General features: G+C 34.6%; 1 protein-coding gene across 3 annotated transcripts in view; it reads left to right on the forward strand.

The window, feature by feature from the left end:
* LOC143255133 (PTB domain-containing engulfment adapter protein 1-like) overlaps positions 1-26177 on the forward strand; it is a 46837-nt gene continuing 20660 nt past the window's right edge. For 2 of the 3 annotated variants that reach the window (XM_076510333.1, XM_076510331.1), the window contains exons 1-2: positions 1-357; positions 24610-24810. In XM_076510333.1, coding sequence (XP_076366448.1) covers positions 24750-24810 — 61 coding nt within the window. In that variant the 5' untranslated portion in view covers positions 1-357; positions 24610-24749. Of the gene's footprint in view, positions 358-17072; positions 17181-24609; positions 24811-26177 lie in introns of all 3 variants that reach the window. The other variant, XM_076510332.1, reaches the window with a different exon arrangement.

Below are 26177 nucleotides of genomic sequence, written 5' to 3' on the forward strand. Positions count from 1 at the left end.
AGATGGCACAGTAAATGTTTTGATGAAAGTGGGTGGTATCACGAGTAGGAATGACGTTTTGTTTGTTATATTTATTAGTTCAGTAATTTCGTAAAATTTTGTTCAGCGATTTATGTTTATATGATTAAGATTTTAAGCAAGCGTGTTTTTGTGCCGTTTTAAAGCCGATTACAAGTGCATTTGTAACAAATGTTCATTCAATGATTTTTGTCATCTCCGGGATTAAAGTATAAACTTTCGTACTCGTATAAACTAGAATTGTACTGTAGTGTACAGTTAACATTATAATATTCAAAGTCGTGTCACTTGTACTAGCCTGGCCTGGATTGAAAGTTCGTCACGTTAACATCTCAGCAGGTACTAGTTATCCTTGTACTCATAATTTGAGCCTTGTTATTCAGGCATTATTTTACTGCATTGATTAATGTTTAATTTAAAAAAAATATTAAAAAAAACTAATGGGACATAAGGCACCATTGCACTAGTAATAGTTGAACTAGAGTTGGAGTTTGTGCAGTAATAGTGTTTCCAAAGTAATTAATGAAACATTCAATTAGCATAAACTGTGTTTTGCAAATCTAATTTTATAACTCCTGTATTGAGAGCTGTATTTATGCTTTCACTCCATCACTGTTGCTTATTTTCTGTAATGGTACTCTTAAATTGTTTTCTTTAAGAAACTGTTGACATAATTAATAATGTATTACATCATTATAAGTTTTGGTACTGTTTGAAGTTTAACATGTGTTTTATGTATATACAGTTAAACATAAACAATTTAAATTATAAGCTTACTTTAATTGGTTATTTTAGGGTGCTGTATTCTTTCTTACATTAAAAATATAAGAGTGAGAAAAATAAAGGATCAGTACAATATTGTCTATTATTCAGTTGTTCATGGTAATGTAAGGTGTTGAAATAATTTCAGCAAATATTACACCATACACATCTAGTCAATCCAGTTTTGTGTTTTCTGGTGGTAAGATGGTAATTGTCTGCTTAGTAACTTCATCTGATAATTTATTTTGGGAAACTGTAAATGTGCAAAAGTCTTCTCTCCATTCAGTCAAGTAAATTTATTATATATAAATATATATATCATTATAAATATGAGAAAACTATTTCAATTATCTCTCAAATTCACTTTTTATTTTTTAAGTCACTTTGACCCTCCATTGCAACTTAAGTTTGGTCTTAAGTACATGTGAAGTAGCCTATTAGTTACTGACCTATTTCTCTGCCCAAGGGGAAACATGTAATAGGGAAATAATTGAGAACTTCATCCATACATACACTTTATCAGATTAAATGAAATAATTATGAGATCCATCTTCATTATGAAATGTAACAGTTTTTTTTAATATTTCTTATTTATTTTTAAAACTGGTGTTTATTTATGTGAATTCTCTGCTTTTAGTAATTTTTTTGTATGTATCCAAATTGAATTAAAGATTATGATCTATTACCAACAACAGAGATCAGTTGTCAATAAAACTTGCATATAATTACATATAGTAGTTGATTATGGGTCATAACATGTTATAATGAAGTTTCAGAGCATATGATCATGATTTATATAAGGAATAATGCTATCAGCTAAGTTAAAACTGTGAGAATGAATACAATATTTTTAGTGTTTTTCAAGAATGAAAAGCAAATTATAGGTTAAAAGATATTTTCAAAAACAAAAATGATAGTTACTTTAAAATGGTTAAAATGTTAGCACTTAATATCAGTGTTGGAGCTAACAGTTCTTTAGTGAAGACAATGATGAAAGAAGAATTGACGATGTTATGTTTTTAATTATGCGGCATAACTAAGCATTTGAAATGGAAGCTGTGGTTAGTGTTAGGTATTGAGACTTAATGAGTTGTACCAAGATTTGATTACATGAGAAGTATAACAGTGTGAGTCTTTAATGCTATAATAATTTCCTTAGAGGTAAAAAGAATAAAAAAATTAGTACAGAAACTTGGAAATATATTGAATTGTAAAAACTTTTTGGTTTTTATTATAGACTAAAGCTTGAAACATTTAGCTAAGTGTGTGGCTGTGGTGAAAAGAAACTACAGGGTGTTCAGAATGTTACTGTGCACTTATATTTATTAACAGACATGTCTCAATATAGAATACAGGAGGTAAATATGAATGACAATTATAAACAATGTTGAAAGTGACTCCTGTTGGCATCAATACAGACTTGTATTCTTCTCTTTTTATTTCTAAACACTGCTATCAATTGCTGGCTTGAAATAGACTGAATGAATGCTGCTATACAAAACTGCACAGTGACTTTCTGAACACCCTGTATAACTTTTTGGAGTCTGTTTAGAAAACATTTGGGGTATTATTGATCAGTTGAAAATAGTGTACAGAAGTCCTCCTGTTGTGTTGTATGAATAAGAAATAGTGTTCAGAATACTATTTAAGATTAATTTTTTTATTCTGGAATACAGTAGAATTTGAGTTCCAATTAAAGAAAATGTTGTATGAAATTTAAAGAGGTGGAAAATGAATGTGGGAAATGCTTTATTGCATTTAATTATAACAGTTTACAAGTGTGTGCACAAATCCCAGGTTGTTTGATTACTATGTAGCACTAATTACTGTAGAAACTTTGAAATGCTATTCTTCATGTTTATTCATTGCATGTGTATTATTAATGTAACTTGAAATGATGTAGGATTTACATCATTTTATTACAATTTTTTACAGCAGTTGTGATATTATTTTATGTTTTTGTGCATATAATTGCCCATAATCATAGATTTCAAGAACTTTAATACTTGATTAATTAAGAATTTAATAGCTGTATCTTTATAGAATGATTGTATTTGTACTAATTATTTAATTTAAATAACTTTATGTATCATTTTTAAAACATCTACATGGCACTATTGTATTTAATGACACTTGACTTTAGGACTGTTATTAAGCAACTTGTGTCCATAATTGGTTATACAGACCTCTTGTGACATCTTAGCCTACCATAAAATTTGATCTTTAACAACTAAAAATTCATAGTGAATTATTTTAAACTCAACATTTTTCGTATCTTGAAACTTTCCTTGAATAAAATTACTCTGAAATATGGATGTTACTCTTTTAAACATTTAATTAATTACATTCACAAATATTATTAACTAATAATCTTGATTTTAAAAAAAAAAATGATGTAGTACAATAAAATTACATTCAATGGGGAAAAAATTTCAACTGTATATTAACTTTCCTATTACCAATTTATTAAAAAGGTCTATATAGAAGTGAGTGTGCTGTATTGAAATGATTTTGAATGCACAGATCATGTGGCAGCCACATGATATAACATTGTGGTGGAACAAACTGTATTGGAAGTACTTTTAGTAAGGATATGTAAAAGCCCTTTTCAATGCAAAATGTTCATATACTCGGGTCATAAAGATGTTTAGTTTAAAAGTTGGGGTGATATCATTTATATTTAAAAGCATTGAAAAACAAAAGAATATGAATTAACTTGGAGCACCAGGACCATATATAATAAAATCTGTAAGACGTCATACTCAATCTGTGAGAAATAAAGTGTGGCATCTTATAACAGATGAAAATCCATGCACACAAAAGGTCAGTTGAAAAAACCATCCATGAGCTCAAGCAACAGACACAACATAATCAAGAAGTATCTCTACCTGAAAAGCAGCACAAGTCATATGCACACAAGTTGTGATATATCTGTCGAACTGTCACATACATTAAGCAGCTGGAGAATTACACATACAGTTATGCTATTCCACATGAAGACATACCAGTCAATTCACTATATATGTCTGAATTACTGTGCAATTGAACTACTGAAATGGGTGTTGGGAAACTAAACCTTTTACATAAGATGATCTGTGGAAAGATAGCAGGGATTGGTGTCAGATTTGACATAACAGGTTTAACATGGATCCCTTTACAATAGAAACTACACTGCACAACTGTTGTCAAGGTGTAAAACACCAGATTGAGTAGAACTGAACATCATGAGACACCAAAATTATATTAATATAACTTTATTTTTAAGGTAATATTTATGGAACATATGGAAAAATAGCCTAATGATTATTTAATTATTGTAGGATGCTGAACCAAAATGTACCCACATTAATAAAAATATAGGACCTACTTTGAAGTCTGTTGGAAGATGTGTACACCTTGAAGTGGTGATTGTAAAGGGTTAATTAATAGTTTTAACATTACTTATTACATTTATATACACCAGACTGAACTTTCTACTTGTATTGTTTTGCATAGAATTTAGTGAAATTAGTCTTTCTATTTAACATCATATAAGTCTGAATTTGCTTAATGTATTACAAAGGCCTGCAAATGTAAACTTCAAAAAGTTGTTTTGGTTTTGATAACATTTTCCACAATTCAGCTACACAAATTACAAAAGTAATATTTATTTTTTCCTATCACATAAGAATATTTTACAAATCCTAAAGAAAACTTGCCTAGATCAAGTTATTATTTTATTTACCACAATGGACATTTCTTATTGTGTTTGTTATAGTTGGGTTGTAGAATGATAATTTAGATTCTAATGTTGCTATTGGTCTTGAGAAATCTATTGACATTGGCTGTCAACATTTTAAGCATAACAAAATGTAACCTGATTTCAGTGAAAATGATTCACTTAGGCAAATGTACATGTGCATATGATGATTTGTGAAAAATCTGTGCATGATGGTGAAAAATGGATGTCACTTTTAGGTTTAACAGCATACAGAAATTACTGTAGAACATGTAAAAATTTCAAGACAATAAAACCATTGCAGCCCTGTACTATTAGTTTGTAGGCTAACTTTAATATATTTAGTGTTATTAACATGCCTAACCTAGACACTATTGATTTAATTGTTGCAAAGTTTGTTCATATTATTAACATCTCTGTTTTTGAGTTAAAAAGGTATTTATATTTCTCAGTGATGAACCAGAGTGTTGTATGTATATCTTAATGAATTGTAAGGGCCTATTCTTCATCACAGGTACAAAATTTCTGCATCCAGTATGCTATATCTCTCTGAGTCATGCATCACTGCATAAAAAGAAGGGCTAAACAAAACATTGGTTTTATCATCTGACACAAATAAAGTGTAGAAATGTCATTGGCCTATGTTTTTCATATTTAGAAGGTTAATGTGTCAGTCATAATGAATCAGTTATAGAAATTCTGGTGTTTTTTAGATATTGTTTATGTTTGGGGATTTTTTTTATAAAATGAAAGCATGCATGATGCAATTCTTAAGATATCATACAAAATGATCACAGGCAGTAATGTACAGATTATCTTCTGGCATCATGGTTTCTCTGCTCTATGATAAAAAACCAAATGCCTGAATACTTCTGTTAAATTGTGTAAATGTCTCATTTATAAAATACTGTCCCCAGAGGCTCAGTACCAAACACAAGAACTTTATGAGCTGAAAATTGGGTTTCAATTCCTTTGGTGGATTCAGGGCATAAAGCCTATTACATAACATTGCACTTAAATCCAGATAGTATCTAGAATATGCATCTAAAAGTTTATAGTTTATTCTCAGTTTCCCTGATGTAACTGAGGAATGATCATTTAATTGAGGTTGATTTGAGATTGTGGTAAAATAGCTTTAAAATAGTGGGTGTAAGAATGATGAAAATAATGTACAGTTGAGGTTTTATGACAAATGTCCTGAGAAGCTCTCTTGTAGTTTTATGTACTGTTTTGAGGTCACTTAGTGTTATACAGGTGTCAGGTGTTGGAGAATAGGGTGTTAAAAAGTTCTTATGCTCAACTTGTTAACTAGGTTTACACTTGTTTTTTTGAAGCTTATCTCAAAGAAAGTTTTATTGAAAAACAACAACAAACAGTGAAAAATGCTGAAAACTAAATGAAAAAAAAGCAGATGAACTATAGCTCTAACAAACAGAAAAAATCGGTAAATATGTTACTCAGTTGAATATCTTTGCAAATAGGACTCCTTTAATTACAAGTCTTATTAGAGAATTAATATGGCATAAATTTGTATAGGTGTCACTAGTAATTGGTTTTCCTCTTAATTTATTTACACTTTATTTTAATTAATGGTGCAATTAAAAAGTATTAGTTCATGAAGTTTTCCCACTAGGGCAAAAGTACAAATACCTATAACTTAGAAGATTCTTATTTTTGGCAGAGGTAAATGTATGAATATTCCTTTCTATGCTGATTTTCACTTAAATGTCTGGTGGATCATTGAACTTACTTAATGCTTAATTGTCCACCATGGAGAGTCAAACCATAAACTTCAGCATCACAAGTACACCATTGAGGGACTGTTTTATAAAATAAAAACAAACAACAAAGTGCTATTTTTCCCCATCTATCCCCTCCAGAAAAAAGAAAAGAGGCACTTAGAGTGCATACCTCTGCCATGGAGTGTTGATCATATTTGGCTTGCAAAAAATACAGAAATGTGTTTATTGTTATTAGCAGATATGGAATATTTTTAGCAGGACAGTGAGGAATAATATTCTACAAATGATACTAAGTTTCTTCAAAATCTTTTTTTTTTTTTACTGAGTTATAGAGCAAAATTTGGTCCCCATATTAACAGATAGAGATTTTAAGGAGTTTTGTAACCTTGCTGTGATCTTGACTCTCCAAACACTAAATACTTATAAACTGGATCAGTCCAGATCCATTCAGCCATTTTTGAGAAATCTTGCTAACCAACACACAGACAGGGGAGATAAAATAGCCCCCGTTAACCTTCGGTGGCAGAGATAATAAGCTCAGCATGGCCAGATGGTTAAGACATTTGATTTGTAATTTGAAGGTTGCAGAACTGAATTTCAGTCACAACAAACATACCTGCCCTTTCAGCCATGGGGTAATTATAATGCAATAGTCAATCCCACTATTTCTTTTTAAAAGATAAGCCTAAGAGTTGGCAGTGGGTGGTGATGACTAACTGCCTTCCCTCTTGCCTCACACTGCTAAATTAGGGATGGCTAGTGTAGATAGCCATTGCATAGCTTTGCACAAAATTCAAAAAAACAAAACAACAGTGGAGATAATAAAAAAGGCCAACAAAAGTTAAAATTCAGGAGCAAAATTTCAATGTCGATTTATCACTCCTGTGAAGAAGATCAAATGATATACTGTAAAAGTACTAAACTAATGGGATATGAACCTAATATGAGAAAACTAATATTGAATAAAGCATTTTGTATCTACATACTAAAAATAAAACCTGAATCTCCCTCTTGATAGCACCTAAATACATTATTTCACTGTTTCCCACACTTTTGTCATCCACACACTATTGAAATAAATATGGTTTCTGACTACCCCTCTTTCTTTTTTTTTAAATGAGCGAGTTAAGTGAAAAAAATTTAATACCCAGATGCATACTAAAATGCTGTATGTCTTGTAGTAATTACTTGAAATTTTCATTAATGAAAAATATATTAAAACATTCAGTTTTGTACTTTTGACTCTACCCTAATTGCTTGTGCCCCACCCTCAGAAAACCATTGGTGCTCCTATTTTGGGCACATCCCACACTGTGGGAAACTGCATAAGTTGACTAAAGCCTGAATGGCAGGAGACACTAGTTAAATGGATAGTCTACCAACTTCTCTGTCAAGAAGTGAGTGGGGTTGAGTGTGGTCCAGTGGTTAGTGTGCTGGACTGAAGTTCTGAGGGTTGCATTCTTATGGGTACATTAGAAGAGTGACTGTGAAATCCCATTATTCTGTTCAACAGTAGCAACCAAAGAGTTGGTAGTTTTAAATAGCTTCTCTCTAGCCTATCTCTTCTAAGATCAGGAACTGATATTCATCGTATTGCTTAAATACAACAAAGAAACAATTTATCAAGAATACTTGGATCGAATCTTGGCCTCCTTGGTGTGGGTTCCTGTACGTGGTGAGGGGACCTTCCAGGGAAGGTTCTGTTCCTTCAGTTTACCTTTTCTGAGATCTAAACATCCACCCATGTGTTTTCTGTGCATGGTGACCTGTAAAAGGGAGGAGAGGATCCTGATGGTTAAGGGGCCAACCCTAACACACTACTTTGGCCTTGAATTCCTGTAAATGGGCAACCTTGGGGGTGCTCCCCTTGGGTCAATCGGCTGGTTCACTTGGGCTAGAGGTAACCAAGTACCAGTGTTGAATGTTCTCAACAACTGTTGTGGACATCGTATCTGATGCTGATGTTTGGATATAATGCTCACGAAACCCTGGCATTGCTGCAGTGTTCTTGTTTGGCATTGTAGTGCATCCTCTCATAGGGGTCCATGGTGGGCAGGGTTAGTGGGCATCAAAATATTCCTTTTTTTATTGTGGATCCTCCAAATAGAAATTTAAATAAAATACTGAAAAAACAGTCCATAGGTAAATGACCACGTCTTGAAGATTCTGAGCAGCAATCTTCAACATCTGTAACACTTGTTGTACCTCATTTTTTTATACTACTATTTCCTACAGACAAACCTTTAGGGTAGATGTCTCTTTCTTTCATTCATAAGGGACTATAGGGACTTGCTGGCTCTCCAAAGTCAGTGAAGGAGCTTTGCTCTGGTGACATTGGTGGAAACATCCACATCTTAACACACTAAACTCCTCTTGTATTCAAGGGCGATTGGGGATATACCTGTTGAGATACACCTCATGCTACTTTAAATTCATCACGAGGAGTTATTGTTGAGAGGGATTTGAAGAACATCCCCGAGTTAAAGAATTTTGCTGGTTTCTCCACCCAAGGAGTTTCTGCAGTGAAGCATACTCGCAAAGATGGAATTACAATGCTGACCAATATCCTCATTCTGACATTTACATTACCACATCCACCTGCCACTATCAAGGCAGGCTATTTTAATTGTAGGGTACAACCATACATTCCAAACCCTCTCAGATTTTTCTAGTGTTAGGGGTTTGGTCACTTGAAGACATCATGTCGTAGTTTCTTGACGTGTGCTCATTGTGGTGGAAAGGACCACAATGCCAATAGATGAAATGGGCCCTCATTGCTTTCGTTTTTACCCTAAATGATTGGAAGAAAAAACATTACTTACCCTGGGGCTCGAAAGTTGCTGTCTACCACTTCATCTCGAACGTATGCTGCTGTACTTTGTTCCATTGCAATTGTGGGAGTGCAGATGGATCTCTCTGTGCCTCCAAAAGAATAATTCTCAAACCACATAAAGTCTTTTAACCTCCATGATAAAAAGTTGGTGAATCAACTTCAACATCCATTTCTGTCCCTAACATATATTCCAGCAAATTCCAAGATCCACTTTCTTTGGTTCTGTGTATGGGCATTTCCTTGGGTACATCTTCTCCCACTTCAAGATGAAAAATGATCATTCGTTCATGTCCTCAGTTGCTGGAATTCTCTTCCAACAGCAAAGACCTGCCCAGTTAACCCAGGGCAGGAATCATGGAGGTCAATAGACCTCCCTCAAATAAAAACAGTAAAGAAAAAAAACCTGGTCGTAAACAGAAGGGTTCTTCACCCAATTCACCTACACATAAATAAAAATGGCCACCTTGATACAATGGAACAGTCGAGGTTTACATTCTACTCTGGATGACATCAAAACACTGATTGCTTCCTACCATCCTGTATGTCTTTCCTTTGGTGGTTTTATTTGTACAGGAATGACAGGCTGTGTAATGGACGAATTAATAGAGGGGTGCCACTGTTGGTAGATCAGCATGTTTCTTTGGATTGTGTCATCACTGTTTGTTCTCTCTACATGTTGCCTGAAGAGGCCTATGATCGATCAGACCTTGATGCTCTTATTAAACAGTTTCTGTCCTCCTTTTTAATCCTGGGGGACTTTAATGGGCATCGTCTCCTTTGGGGAAGTGCTGATATTCATGGGAGGGGTCGCTCTGTAGAGTGTCTGCTCTCTGATCACAACCTTTCTTTTTTCAATATTAATTCTTCTACTTATTTCCATGCACCAAGTCCGTCCTTTACTGCTATTGATCTCTCAGTTTGCTCCCCTTCACTATTCTTCCACTTTTCGTGGAGGGTTAACAATAACCTATGTGGTAGTGATTATTTTTCTGTAATTCTGAGAGATACTAGCTGTAATAAATGCCACCCGACCCGTGTACCCAGGTGGAAGCTGGATCAAGCAAACTGGCCCTCTTTTACTGCTCTTGTAGAACTTGATCCTGCCATTGTTTGTAAACCATGAATGGACAACTGTGTGGCAACAGTAACTGACTGTATTATACAGGCAGCTGCTCAATATATTCCTAAAACCTCGACACATTTTTCACGATATCCTCATTTGTGGTGGAATTCTGCCTGCCACATGGTACAGAAGGCTCAAAAACGGGTGTGGGGTGCTTTTCGTAGGTATCCCACACTCTCGCACCTCATTGCTTTCCTGCAGGTCTGTACACATGCATCAGTGGGTAAGACGTCAAAGCCAGAAAGAATCTTCGATTTAGTTCACAACCAGCATATCTCCTACCACAAGTTCCAAAGTCATATGGGACAAGAGTCGAAAGGTCAGTGGGCAATATAATTCTGTACCCCTCTCGATGTTGCTCTGAGATATCCAGAAAGTAGCTGATAACTGGAACATCGCCGATACACAAGGTGAAAGCTTTTACCGGGTATCTAGACTTCTGCTTCTTCCTTAACCTTCTTAGCCATCAAGACTTGGGCAGAGCAATCACTTTTTCCTTTCGAACTTATTGTCTATGACTATAATCATTCCTTTACACTGGCATCGGTCTGGCAGTACATCGGTTGGACCTGATGATGTACGTTATGAAATGCTGTGCCATCTATTTCCTGCTTCTCTTCTTCTGATTGTTTTAACCAGATCTGCCAGGAGAATGTTTTTCCTGATGCTTGGCACCAGGCTATTGTCCTACCTTTCTCTTAAGCCTTGGAAGGATCCCAAGATTCCTTCAAACTGCAGTCCAATTGCTTTGACGAGATGTCTCTGTAAAAACTTAGAGAGGATGGTTAATGCTCATCTTGTTTGGTTCCTCGAATCAAACAACCTCCTCTCGCCCACCCAGTGTGGGTTACAACAACAGCTTTCCACCATGCACCACCTGATTCAACTTAAAACGTCAATCATAGAAGCCTTTCTCAAACGATAACGTCTTGTATCAATAATCTTTGACATTGAGAAGGCTTATGATACAACATGGAGGTATGGCATTTTGCAATACCTCAATATATATTGGTTACGTGGCAATTTGCCCATTTTTATTAAAACTTTTTTAATGAACAGGCGATTCCAAATTCTTGTAGATTCGACACTTTCCCGTTTTTTTACAGCCCTCAGGGCTGGGCTTTGAGTGTCACACTTTTCAGTATAAAGATTAATGCAGTCACTGAGCAACTCCCTCTTACTGTTGCAAGTGGGCTCCATGTTGACGACTTTCACATCTCATTTGAGTCGTTGAACATGAGGTATACTGAATGGCAGTTAAAGACTGCTCTCAATAATTTACTGAAGTGGACCACAGCAAACAGCTTTAACTTCTCTCTCTCTAAAACCGTTTTTATGCACTTTTACCACCAACAGGGTATTCACCCTGATCCTGAACTCCATATCGGTGAAATTGTGCTGCCTGTGGTCCCCGAGAAAAAGTTCTTGGCGTATCTTTGACTGTAAGCTGACCTTTATACCACAGATTAAGCAGCCACAGGTCAAATGTACAAGAGCATTGAACATCCTTCGTGTCCTCTCTACCACCACCTGAAGAACGGTTCAATGTTCTATGCTAAAGATATATCGTGCTCTTATTCAATCGAAACTCGACTAGGGATCACTGGTCTATGGCTCTGCCAGGACATTGGTCTTAAAGATGCTGAATCCCATTTATCATCAAGGACTTCAGCTCTGCACCAGAGCTTTCTGCACTTCCTCAGTTCAGAGCTTATACACAGAGTCTCATGAACCTTCTTTGCACCTCTGCTGTTTACAACTGTCTTTATTGTATGCTTCGAAACCTTATTCCTTACCAAAGCATCCCACCTGGGGTTGTGTTTTCCTTCCTCAGTGGGCCATACTTTTTCAGAACAGACGATCTGCCATTGCTCCTTTTGGCTTTCATATTCAGGCGCAGTTGGATGAATTGGGTCTTTCCTTGGATAACATTGCTGTATCCACAAATCAGCCCATCCCACTCCCGATTGGAAATACTGTTTGTTATTTGCTGAACATCTTTCGAACCATCATTACATTCCTATTTATACAGGTGGTTCAAAATCAGTTGACTATGTGGGCTTTGCCATGGTTTGTTGTAGTTCAGTGGTTGCACACAAAATCCGCTCTACAGCTTTTGTGTTCACTGTTGAACTATCTGCCATTTCTCTTGCCCTGAATCACATAGAAGCTAAGGAGTATTCAAACTGCACTATTTATACTGACTCGCTTAGTTCTCTACTGGCCCTAGAAACGCTTCACGTTAGTTCACACCCTGTTCTCACCGATATTCAAAATCGACTGGCCCATTTCTCTTTAACATTTACTTCTATCCAGTTTTTCTGGATACCGGGCCATGTTGGTACTCGCGGGAACGAGCTTGCCGACACCGCCGCTACATCTATCTGCTCTGGTACTATCACTGCTGTGCCTGTTCCATACATGTACTATGGTCCTGTATTCAGGGCTCGGCTTTGTGCCAGTTGGCAGTCGACTTTGAGTGAGCAACGCGAAAACGATCTTTTCCTAATAAAACTCTCTATTGGACTTTGGCCGTCTTGCTTCTGCAAGGATCGGAAAGAGGAAGTTTTTCTCACTAGACTACGCATTGGTCACAGTTTTTAACTCATCGTTTTCTTTTATCTGGGACTGATGCAACAGTGTGTAGTCTGTGTAACACTCAGGTTAAAATAAGCCACGTTTTACTGTCTTGCCGTCGTTATGACTCTCAACGAAGACACCATTTTAAAAATGTTTTGTCCCAAGGTTTATTCATAACGTTATACAGTGTTATTGGTGATGGTGACACTGTCCATTTTAGAAATATTTTTAGTTTTTAAAGGCCATTAACTTTTTATGCCTTAATTTTTTTAATTTATACATTAGACATTTTAATGTGGTTCCCTTTTAAGAATCAAAGTCCATTTAGTTCGATTTGAAATTAGATAATGGCCGTAATGTCAAATAACTCAAAACCAGGACTGGAAAGGCCAACTTCGGGTGACTGACGCTGCTATTTGAACTACCCGTTAGTCATCCTGGCGAGTTATAATTCAAATTTTGCTACAAGTCTTTTACAACTTTCATTACTTTCTGAAAATGGCCATAACATGAAGTAACTCAGAACTAGGACTGGAAAGGCCAACTTCAGGTGACTAACGGTGGTTTTTGAACTTACCTGTTAGTCTCTCTGTTGAGTTATGATAATTACAATTATGCTACAGAAAGCCCTTTACAACTTGTATTACTGTAGTTTTTCTCTTACTGCTGTAAACTAGATGTAAAAATAGGTTTTAATGCTATTTATGTTTTCAGTTCAAAAATTAAACTTTGTTTTGTTTTACCTTAATTTCCTTTTATGAATTTCCTAATTTTACTTTAATTTTAACTTTTTACCAGATGTTTGGCACAGATAGCCTAGTTACTTTGTGCCATAAAACACCAAACTAAGCAACCAACACTTTCATTGATAACTGTGTCTACAATGAAACACTTCAATAAAATGTATTGTGATGTAATCATGTAATAATAGCTCATTTTGTAGCTAAAATTTCAATAGAATCCTTTTTCTCATGGATGGTGAACATTATTTAGTGTTGAGTATGAGTACATTGTTGTTGAACTGTCAGAAAATTCTGGAAAATGCAGCAGGCCCAATAGCCTTCCGTAGGAATTAACCCGGAAACCAGATATTTCTGATAGTGGGACCTAATTATATAACATGTGTTTTGGAAAGTTTCATAGCTGATAATCTAGTTTCAGGTTTAAAGTATTATTATGAGCACCAGGTCTCAAATACTTGGAAATACAGGACTATTTTTATATGATTAACCTGCATATGTTCTTTAAGAGGTATATCTGTGTGCCTGAAAATTTTATAAAAATCTGACAAAAAAAAACCACATTGGATATAGTTTTCTATATATAAGTTATCTTGAGCCTTGAACTGACTGTATAGTTTTCAGTCACCAAAAGTCAGATTAATTTATATTCCTTAAAAGTTTGTCTTATTAAATAATTTTCATTTAACATACAAAATGGGTGAACAAACTTTTAGGTAAGCAGTAATAATTTCTAATCGGAGTAAGATATATACTTAAAGATAACCTGAAAACCAACCTGGTTGTTAGTTTAACTAATTAATTATTTCTTATGTTTTTGTATTTAAGACTAAAATACATTGTTTCGTTTAGTTGGGTATTCTAGTTATTAACAATAATTTCAGCCATAATTCTAATAACATCCTACGAAATTCAGCTAGCTTAGGTACATGTTTAGGTTAGCCTTAAATACAAATTCTAAGCTGATGATGCAAAACAATCTTTATTTTAACAGTATAATAAAGAACAACATATTAAAACAAAAAGTAATTAATATGTAATAACTAGTATAACTAACATTGTTAATGAAACAACAGTAAATAAACACAGCATAGCTTACTCAGGTAACCTGCAAATACTATTCACATCAGTCAATTTTGTTTAAAAAACCTTTTTGTTAGTCAGTTGAAGGTAACATTTTATCTTAAGGTTATCCAGTATATAAACCGTTCGTAAACATAAATAGACAATTGTGCTCATAGCGTGCAAATTAGTCATATAATGAATTGAAGTTTTTGTTTATATATATTGAATGTCATGTAATGTTGTAGACGAAGAAACGTTGTTTAAAATAAGACACAGGTCGGTTGGTGTCGTGGTGAATTGTATGTTTTTGTTAAAGACGTGCATTCTGTGTGGGTAAACAACCCCATATATATTCTGCAGTTTCTATTTATATGATATTCTTGAAGTTAAATATGATAGTTTTATTTAGCTGTTACATGTGACTTAAATAACGCTTGGAGCGATTTGTATGAATATTCAGAACTGCATCAGCGAAATTTGTGTGTGTGTATTTAGCCAAAAGGGTTTGTCATTTAGCATAGGCCTGCTCTGGTATAATAACCTGGAATCTAAATAGAATGTTGTGAAAAATACACTTCTTTAAAAATAGCAGAGTTGCCATTTGCAGTAATCGAAAGGCCCTCAAATTCTAATCAATATAAACAAGAGGGAATCGTCAATAGTCGTGGCCCTGAAAATTATTTTAAGCAGGATTAGAGTAAATAAATCTATGATGCCTTTATTTTCCTTTTTATTAGCTATATATTTTCTGGTAGCAACAAGTGTGGGACCCCGCGTATACGTGATTCAGTTATATTACACATCGGGATCTCTCACAGCTTAACTTCAAACTGAAATTATTTTAGGCAGGATTAGAGTAAATTAATCTGAGACCTTGGGCATGATCGAACATGCCAGTCGAAAGGAATTTGATCTCCCGAGGCGAGAAGTGTAATTAGATCTCAAATTGGTCAAGAGGTGAAGGAGCTATTAGTTAAAAGTTTGTACTTGAAAAAAAAACAATAAAATTCTGAATCTTCTATAAGCCTCTAAAAATAAAGAAATTTATAGTTGCATAATTTTAAATGCTTTCCTCCCCCAGCAGTGAGGCTCTTCAAGAAACTGTTAAATGTTAGTTATTAGCCAACTTGTCAAGTACACAAGTCATCGTTTCAAGTATTTTTTTTATAACCTGGCTCAGGTGTGAGTTTACAGCGCTAAAATCCGGGTTGAGTTTCCTGTGTTGAACAGATTACAGAATATCCCACGTGTATTTTTGCACAACAACACCTTATTAACTATTTATAAATATTGCATGGTGTATACATTTAACTGTATTCAGTATTAGTACCTGACGTTACTTCCGGTCTGTTACACAGTGTATCGGGAGCCTACTGCAATAACAATGATATGTACGGTTAAAAGTGCGTATTTTTCCATTCACAGATAAGGTCTGGCATGGCCAAGAGTGTGAAGGCGTTCGACTCGTAATCTGAGGGTCGCGTCAAACATGCTCGCCCTTTTAGCCGTGGGGGCGTCATAAATTAACGGTCAATCCCACTATTTGTTGGTAAAAGAGTAGCCAAAGAGTTGCCGGTGGGTGGTGATGATTAGCTGCCTTCCCTCTAGTCTTACACTGCTAAATTAGGGACGGCTAACGCAGATAGCCCTTGAGTAGCTTTGCGCGAAATTCATAACAAACAATTCACAGATAAACTGTGTAAACAAACAAACAGCTGATATACTCACAATTCTGTTTCAGAAAGAAAAATGTATAACTATGTTATATATTTTAAAACGGCTGATATGGCTAGAGAAAGCACTAGTAGAGGAGCGAACAAAGTTTCGACCTTCTTCGGTCACCGTCAGGTTCACAAAAAAAGAAAGAGTTACTGACCACATGTTTGAAGGCGGTTGTGTAATTGAGTGTAGAAATGTAGAGGGCGTGCTTAGATGTTGGATATATTTATTAATATAGGTATAAAGGTGTTCATTTGTAGTGGTTTATTTTGGGCTTGAATTGTTGTGTAAGTAAGGCTTCGTTAATTTCGTTTATTTACTATTTGGGTGTTTTGTTCGCTCCTCTACTAGTGCTTTCTTTATCCATACCAGCCAGTTTTAAATATATAATTTTCTATACAAGTGGGTTTTGTCGTCATCACGGATGACTATATATTGTAATTTTATCTCGACGTATACGGTTTTGTGTGGGATATTCGCGTTAAACTTTTCACGAGTGTTATCTGCAGTAGCCATCCACACGATATAAATGATACACGGGATATGTGTTTCCCAACGTGTTTAGCTTATCCTCCACTCTCTTCAGCAAGCAATGTGCACTCGTGCCCCCTGTTTGTAAATATTTAGACCATGAAAATATTTTACAAAAATGAAAACTGTAAGACGATAATAGTCAATTCTTATGGTTAAATTTTAACAAATATAACTTTGAGACTATCAAAATTTTTCTGTCTGCCACCCTTCCGCCCTCTCAAAATGTACTGTCTTCCAGAATTTTAAAACGTCCATTAGGGCCAGTATCGCCGAGGGAAATGCAACTCGTGGAATTGTTTTGTTCGAGTAAGGATACACTTTCAAAGACATTGCGCATGATTAAGAGGTATGTAACGGTTCGAAGTGTAGTTAAGTATTAAAATTGGTGAAAATCATTATTTATTTTTAAATTTGCACATTTAGTTCCGATATAGTAAAATACTGTAAAATCATTTTGCATGTTCAGTAAGAATGGATTACCCTTTTCGCCTCGGTATTTGATTTTTTTTTTATGCAAAGAAGATTGCAAGTCTTACGTGTTTTAGAAAAAAATTCAGATTAAGCATTATGTAAAGTGGAATATGAACAATGTAGGTAAATCCATTTCCTACATCTTTAGTTTGAATATAAGTACTAGATAGTGCTTAAACTTACAATTTAAATGTGAAAGTGATATATACTAAATATTAACTTAGTTGTAGTGGAAGTTGAACTTCACATTCAAATGTTATAGCGTATGACGTCAAAACTGGCGAGATATTATATGGTTATAAGACTGATTTTTGGTTTTGTTTTCCGCATTTACAATTCTTTAACTGGAAATACGTAAAACTAGATGCGACTAAAATTGCTGTCAGTCGTTTAAGTGTTGCCAGCAGAGCCACGGGACATTGGGTGGACAACCTTATCATATGGGTGTTAATTATAACATTATTCATGAGGGCAAAGCTTGAATCAGACTGGTCACTACACATGTCCGCAGTAGCTTCACTGATGACTTGCATCTTTGCAGCGGGAAAGGCGTGACATGTGAGATACGTCTAATTATACGTTTGATCTACAGAGAGACTACCCTTCAGGCACTTGCAAGCTTCGTGAGGAGTGGATATTTGCTGTAAAGTTCTTATCAGTATTATAAATGTAGCTACCAGTTTGGCAGTTGATTTTGATTTAATTATTTTAAATCTTTTTTTGGATGCACTTTTTTTTCACTCCAAGGTGTTTCTGATTAGATTATAAACGGGTGTACCTTTATTTGGGTAATACATTTGTCCATCCACTGGCACAAGGCAATAACATGTTGATGTTTGTTAGTGAAGTTATCCCACTCTGCTATGCATCTTGTTTTTGGCAGTTGTTATAATTATTTTAGCACCCAACTCATTGTGAGACAATGTCTTGCAGGTCAACAAGCCCAATCTAGAGTCATTCTTAGCGTTGCCAATGACAAGGTTCAACTTGTTAACATAGCTTGTCAACAAGGCATGTGAAAGAACTACAGCTTACAGCCATAGGCTGGTTGTGATGGTTAAAAAAAACATTACACCATAAGAACTTCAAGTTGTATGTATCATTGCTAAAGGTGACTTGTGATCAAATGATGAAGAAGCAGATGTAATGATATGACAGGTTGTGGAGATGGTCATGCAAAGTGTATTACTATTATTTCAGAAGGTAAAGACTTGTATATATGGGTTGGTGTTCCATCAATACCTGGTCAACAGTCTCACTCGTATGCTTCTCAAAGGAATATTGAGCTAACTGCATGTAAACATTCACAGATTGCAAAGTATTTTTTTAGATGTTACTATCATTTCTGGGTGTCATTCGACTGCATACATGAGGAGAATAGGAAAAGCAGCTGTTGTTTTAAAGTACTGTCTACAGGCTACAAACTTGATACTTTTGGAGGTTCTAATGCAGGCAGAAATGAGGTCATTAGATAAGCAACTTCCTTTGTAGCCGAATGTTTGGAAGCAAGCCGACTCATACTAACATATTTGACATATGCTATGACAGCTACAGTCGTATGAAAAAATTAGGACACCCTATGAAAGCTTGTGTATTGTTATAAAAATTGTGCATAAATGGATATTTAATCTCAATTGTAAGAATACTGAGAGATTAAAGTATATTAACTAAACTATTAAAACTGAAAAGACTTTTTAAGATCTTCTGTAAAATGTAATTCTACAAAAATGCATATTCTGAGGAAAAAGTTAGGACACCCCCACATTTATACCCACTTAAAATGGCTCAACTCACACACAGGTGTATAACACCAGGTGCACGTGATTAGAAGATGTATTAGAAGCAGCATTGTGAATGAAGCTTGCCCTATATAAACCTCAGACATTGAGTTTGGTGTGCTCCTGACTGTTGAAGTGAGAGTGAGCACCATGGCGAGAGCAAAAGAGCTGTCTGAGACTTTCAGAAAGAAAATTGTAGCAGCTTATGTGTCTGGTAAGGGATTTAAAAAGGTCTCAAAAGATTTTGCAATCAGCCATTCCACCACCGGAAAATAGTCAACAAGTGGAGGGCTTTCAAAACAACTGCCAGTATGCCCAGGTTTGGTCGTCCAAAGCAAGTTCATCCTGAGAGCAGACCGCAAGATGCTAAAACAGGTCTCCAAACACCCTAACATGTCATCACGAGACCTACAGCAGGCTCTGGCTATTGTTGATGTGAAAGTGCATGCCTCTACAATCAGAAAGAGACTACACAAGTGTAACTTGCATGGGAGGTGTGCAAGGAAGAAACTTTTGCTCTCTAAGAGAAACATCAAGGGCAGACTGAAGTTTGCCAAAGAGAATGTAGACAAAGGCCAGGGCTTCTGGAATAATGTTCTTTGGACAGATGAGTCCAAAATTGAATTATTTGGACACCAGAACAGAGGACATGTTTGGCGTAAACCAAATACAGCATTCTAGGAAAAGAACCTCATACGGACTGTGAAGAATGGAGGTGGAAGTGTCATGGTTTGGGGCTGCTTTGCTGCAGCAGGACCTGGACAGCTCACAATCATAGAATCCACCATGAATTCTACAGTGTCTCAGAGGGTGCTTGAAGATCATGTAAGACCATCTGTACGAAAATTAAAGCTGAAGCGGAACTGGACCATGCAACACGACAATGACCAAAAACATACCAGTAAATCCACCAAGAACTGGCTGAAAACTAAGAAACGGAGAGTCCTGGAATGGCCGAGTCAAAGCCCAGGTCTTAATCCCATTGAGATGCTGTGGGGTGACTTGAAACGGGCTGTACATGCAAGAAACTCCTCAAACATCTCACAGCTGACAGAATTTTGCATTGAGGAATGGGGCAAACATTCTTCAGACCGATGTCAGAGACTGGTAAATGGCTGCAAGAAGCATCTCACTGCAGTTATCTCAGCCAAAGGGGGTAACACTAGCTATTAGAGGGTCCTAACTTTTTTCTCAGTTCGAATATACATTTTTGTAGCATTACATTTACAGATTTTGAAAAGTCGTTTCTTCAATTTTAATTGTTTAGTTATATTCCTATAATCTCTCAGTATTGTTAAAATTGAGATTAAATATCTATATATCCAAAAATGTTACAAAAATACACAGGCTTTCATAGGGTGTCCTAATTTTTTCACAAGACTGTATTTAAGGAAAACTTCTAGAAAAGTAGTAAAGAAGTCTTTGCTAAAAATGACAAGAGAGCTCATCTTTAGACACGTACATTAACAACAAAATTAAGTGATTGTTTCCTAGATCTTGATCCAACTGATTTTGGATGGGAGCGTGGCATGTTAACAATTACTTTTTCCTGTCATTATCAGTTAAAGCTAGTAGCTTCTCTTGAAGTACATCAGATATTTTTCTGTGGGCGTACAATGAATGACTTTGTCCAACAACCATATGCAGCTGTACATCAAGCCAGTTGTCTTGCAGTGTCGTTTGAGAATGTTGTGAAAACAATTGCAATAATAATTGGATTACAACAGTAAAGAAGCACAATGATAAAAGTGACGAGAAGCTTGATAATTAAGAAACTATGAAATAATATATACAATATATTTGTGTTAGTGGTAAGCTTGATAATTAAGAAACTATGAAATAATACATACAATATATTTGTGTTAGTGGTAAGCTTGATAATTAAGAAACTACGAAGAAATACATACAATATATTTATGTTAGTGGTAAGCTTATAGGTTGATGCATTTCATAAATTTAGTAATGGTTTAGATATGTAGCATAACGTACAATTTTCATTGCAATGTGTGTTGTCTAAGAGTGGTCACCAATGTTAGGACTAATCACAGAAATGATCTGATACCAAAACTGTGACACTAAGCATGGATGAAATTTGTGTATCTTAAAACACATTTTCATGATGTGTCTATAATTTACTTGCATATTGCCAATGCCTGAAAATATTGATCATGAGCTAGGGTAACTGTAATGGCCGCCATTGGATAAGGCATTGATTCAGACCGATGTGCAATTAAAAATGCACAGTTGAAATCAGTCATCAAAAACCGAGTTGGAAGCGTATATTTTGTTGTAATATTGCAAGTGGAAGATGAGATATGGACAAATGTATGTTTTGGTAGCCATCTTTGCCACTATTTAGAATACCTTGAAACGATCAAGAGTGCCTGAGTAGTGTCATCCAGATTCTGAACCATCTCATCCAAATTGTATAAAATCAATCATAAGAAACATACGCCAGATGTTAATTCCATGTGTGGCACTACAGCTGCTGTACTATATTGAGAGGCGGTACTGTTAATTTCGAAAATCAGTGTCTCTTGTTTTTAACGGCAGCACCGCTTTTTTTTTCATGATACTTAGTTGCACTGTTTTTTATTATTACACTGCACAACAATTTTTTTAAAAAGTTTTGCTTCCTGAAAAGTTTTTGCTGATTGTGGTAGGTACATGGTGGGTATGCACAAATATAATTTTGGTTTTGCTTCATCACATAGGAACTCTGAGAAATAGACAGTTAACTGTTTACCGGCAGTAACGTATTTAATTGCGTCTATGTTTCTAATACGCTATCAAGTTCAACATAAAAGTGTTTTGCTCCTGATTTTCGTTTGTATTAAATATCCGGTGCATCACGATGCAGTGTCCAACAGTAGTCAGCAAGCATTGACGGATTCCAGTTGCCCTGATATCGTTTTTACATTGTAGCAATGACCTGATGAAACCAAAATTTCGATGAAACGGTACGTGATGGGCAAATGTGGATGTGATTTTCGTGATCAGCAGCTAAAAATATATAAGGAACACCCAACAGTGTTCAAGAAACAAAAACTTTGTTGTGCAGTGTTACTTGTCAAAAGACTATTCTTCATTAGTTTGGGCATTATACGCCGTAATGCCTCGTGAATTACTAACATAACATTTTTTAAACTGAGGCCTTTTTGTTGTTAAGTCCAAATATTGATATCGAGTGAAAGTCAAACGATAGGCATAGCTATACAAGTAAATAGCGTGTCAATAAATTCCACTTTCTGATATTTTTTTCGTACATATGACACATTCTAGTACTTAGTTGGAAATACAAAAATGTACAAAGTTGAAGTAAAATTTACTCCCTCAAACTGTCTAACTCGGTAATCAATCTCCTTTTAGCCAAAAACAAATATACACACACACACACACACGCGCGCACACACACACATATTTTAACAGTGTTATTGAGATGAACCATGAAAAACATGAAGTAAAAGTTTAACTGATGCAACATCTACAGGTGACAAGTTACTTCAACAGTGCAGTTTCAAAAAATCTACCGCATTACGCTTGTTTAGTTCCGTGTATCTTGTGCCAGGTGATAAACAAAATCGTTGTATCAGCAAATAGCTGAGTAATAGATACATGTTTTGCTGTCGGTGTGACGAGAATAAAATACTACCTTGTATGGTTTAAATTCAATTTAGCACAACTTTGCCTCTTGATATAAATGACCTTGACAATTAAAAAGGCTACAGAAACAAGGTGTACACTGTTGGTACAACCGCCTTCTTGGAATATCAGCACGTGATCAGGAACACAGGAAAGAATTATCCCCCTTCATCTAAGTTTTTCTTTGTACAAAAATAATAATAAATAAATAAGTAAAGTAAATAATTTTTGAAATTAAAATATTCAGAAAAATATTATTTGTGCACGTGGATCTAAAATTGCGCCTATTTTGGGCTGATCAAGTCAGTTATCACACACAAATGAAACTTCAAAACCGAATTCACATCTTCACATCTATATAAAAATGCAAACCAGTTTCAAGTAAACAAAAATGGCCACATACACTTCAAAGAAAAATCCAGAGAAAACATTCTATACAAGTTCATGCACGTTTGTGTTGGTTGTACATAGTGGAACTTTTATTTATTTTGTTCTCATTGTTCCACCAGATTTACCAGGAATCATGTGAACAAAATGAAAAATGTTTTATTATGTACAACCGATAAGAACTGGTATAAATTTTAAAGAACGTAGTGCTTTTTAACATTTAATTTCAAAGTTAATACTTCTAATTGAAAACTAATTTGGTCAAAGGTTGAGTCTATATTAGAGGTTGTTTGTTGTTGTTTTTATGTTTTTTTTTTATAAAACTATTTTGTGTTATAATAAAGTTTGTTTTAAACCTTTTCACACTTAATATTAACCAAACAGGCTGTTCAAGGAAATTGACCAGAACTCCTGAAGTTGGTCTTTTCCTTAATTATAATTAAACTATATTCTATTGCTAACAAACTTTGTGCAATAGTATTATTCTTTAAAAGGTTATCCTCACATGTTTGGTGGTCATTTTGTTATTTGGGTCCATCAAGTTTCAACTAAATTTTTTTAGGTTTGTTAGACTTAGGTTTTGTCAAGAATAAGGTAAGTTGCATGATGAAAAATTATTATTTTCTAATCTTACTATCTTATTAATAGTATGCAATTTCAAAATAAAAGTGCCCTGCAATTCCTTTTTATTTTTTCACTGATAATAACAAAAATAGGTGCTAATTTTTAAATCAGATTAAAGTTTGAAAGACATGACAAGAACAGTAACTTGTTAACAAAAACTCTTAACAAGTTATGTAATTAATTAGTGTTATTATCAACTTGAATGTGGGTTGACTCTGTGGTAGAGCTATAGGTTATGGAGCTGGTGACCCAGGTTTGAATCTATGTAAGAGCACAACATACTTCCTCTCACTATAATTTAAAGCTGATAATTCATTACAAGTGATAATCAAACTCTTAGCTTGAATGGTAAGTGATAGGTCACTGTTGAACAGCTCCCTCAATTCTATAGTTTGAGATTAGAAACAGCAGCAGATGGTGTTAGTAGCTTTGTCATAAATACAAAATAGAAATGATTAACTCCTTAAGTCTGTATATTTTTACTGATTTTTATTGCTGAAAAACCTGTTAAGCCTAATGTAAATAACTTTCTTTTTCCAGGTTGTGTTATTTGGACCATTTCAAAAATGTGTGATCAATGTCACAAGTCAGTAACAAGAAAGAAGCACATCAATCACAAACCCTAAACTTATAGAAGAAATATTAAAGGAAACACCTGTTAGCTATTATAATAGTTTTATATGGTATTATGCTGTGTAACATTTTGATGTATATGTACACCAGTGAATAATCTTATACAGACATACTGAACTAAAAGTAAATTATATTTTAGTAGTTGGAGTAAATGTTTGTTTGCTGAAAATAAGAAACTGACTTTATAAATGATTAAGTGTATAACTAATTCATAATTATCAATATTTTTCTCTCCTCCAGACAAATGAAGAACAGCACGAGTCATACCTGAAACTCATATTTACTTAATGCAGAAAAGTGTAAATAGCAGCATAAGGCAGTAGAGGAAACCGCATAGAAACTTTAAGCCCGGTGACTTCTTTTAATATTTGTAAGTTACAATGATAAAACAGTCATCCTTTTTGAAGTGGGCACAAAACAATAAAAATGCCAATAAAACAGGTGAGTTTAATTTCTCTGTTATAACTTAATTGCAGGGCATTGGAAACATACTGCACATGTTATCAAAGCTTTAAAGTTGGTTAAATTTTTTTTTTTTAAAGTTCAACTGTCTTGAAGTTGCCAGATGTTTTACAATGGTTATTGAACATTTTACCCATTCTGAATAAAGTTCTGTCCTAATTATCTGGTAAAGAATTTATGAAAGTCATTATAAAAAAAAAAAAATTATATTGTGAAAATCAAATATTATTAATAAGTATCCTAGTTGGATTGCTGTTGTTAAACCTGGCATTCTGTATAAATGTATTATTGGAATAAAAAAAATGACCCAAGTAGTCAGAGAAAAAAATGGATGTAGTCACATCTATTTGTAACTATGTGTATCTTCTATGAATACTAAATACCCGTTTATGTTTACCGAAGAAGCTGTTGATGCTTATAAGGGAAAATATACAAGGAAAGAGTTTTAAAATACATATAAACATTTTCTAGAGGTTATTACAGGTTGCTCTAGCATTAAACATGGCATATGAGGTCTTCAGTTCAATGATCCACTATAATGTTCTCTTACAACAGTAAAAAAAGCTAATTATTCAATGAACATGAAAAAATGTTAGAAAATGACTCATCTAAAAATATTTCTATTGTAAAAACACTGCATGTAAAAAAGGATCAAAGTTAGTTACTTGTGTATTGAAAACATTCAAATTTTTAATAAATATTAAAATCTACAGTAAATAATGTTAATTAAATATTCAGAGTTAGAAGTACCAAACTTATAATAATGAGAGCTGACCAGTCATCCAGCAGATCCATGTCTATGGGTATTTCAACCCATACAGGTAAGGCACATATTTGCTACTGAAGCTGTCACCAGCCACCACAACAATAGCTGTTGGACTAATGAGATATAAGAACAGTGGGCTGTCAGAACATAGACATGACACCATAACAGTTATTAGTGTTTAAGTTTGGACCAAACATTCTTCAAAAATCTTTGTTGATTTCTCATGCAATTTTGTGTTACCATTTAAATTTAGGCTTCAAATAATAGAAAATCCTGCTAATCAAAACAAAAAGTTTAGAGAGTGTGGTGTTGGTTTTATAGCAGACATTATTTAGCTAGATCTCAAAACTTTAATGTACTGTAATTACCTCTTGAAACGGCACTTCTTTTTCTTTAAACTTCTATACTGAGACTTTCTTCAGTTGTACAAACCAAAACATTATTTCCTTTTCTTTCAACAGGCAGTTGGAGACCATTTAAGTTCTCAAAGCTACAACTGCTGTAGTTGTAGTTTTCAGTCCATTTAATATGAAACCACCTCATTTCAAAATGCAAAGAACAGTGTAACTTTTCTCATCAA

Source organism: Tachypleus tridentatus, chromosome 7 (genome assembly GCF_004210375.1).
Source record: "Tachypleus tridentatus isolate NWPU-2018 chromosome 7, ASM421037v1, whole genome shotgun sequence".
Taxonomy (NCBI): Eukaryota; Metazoa; Arthropoda; class Merostomata; order Xiphosura; family Limulidae; genus Tachypleus; species Tachypleus tridentatus.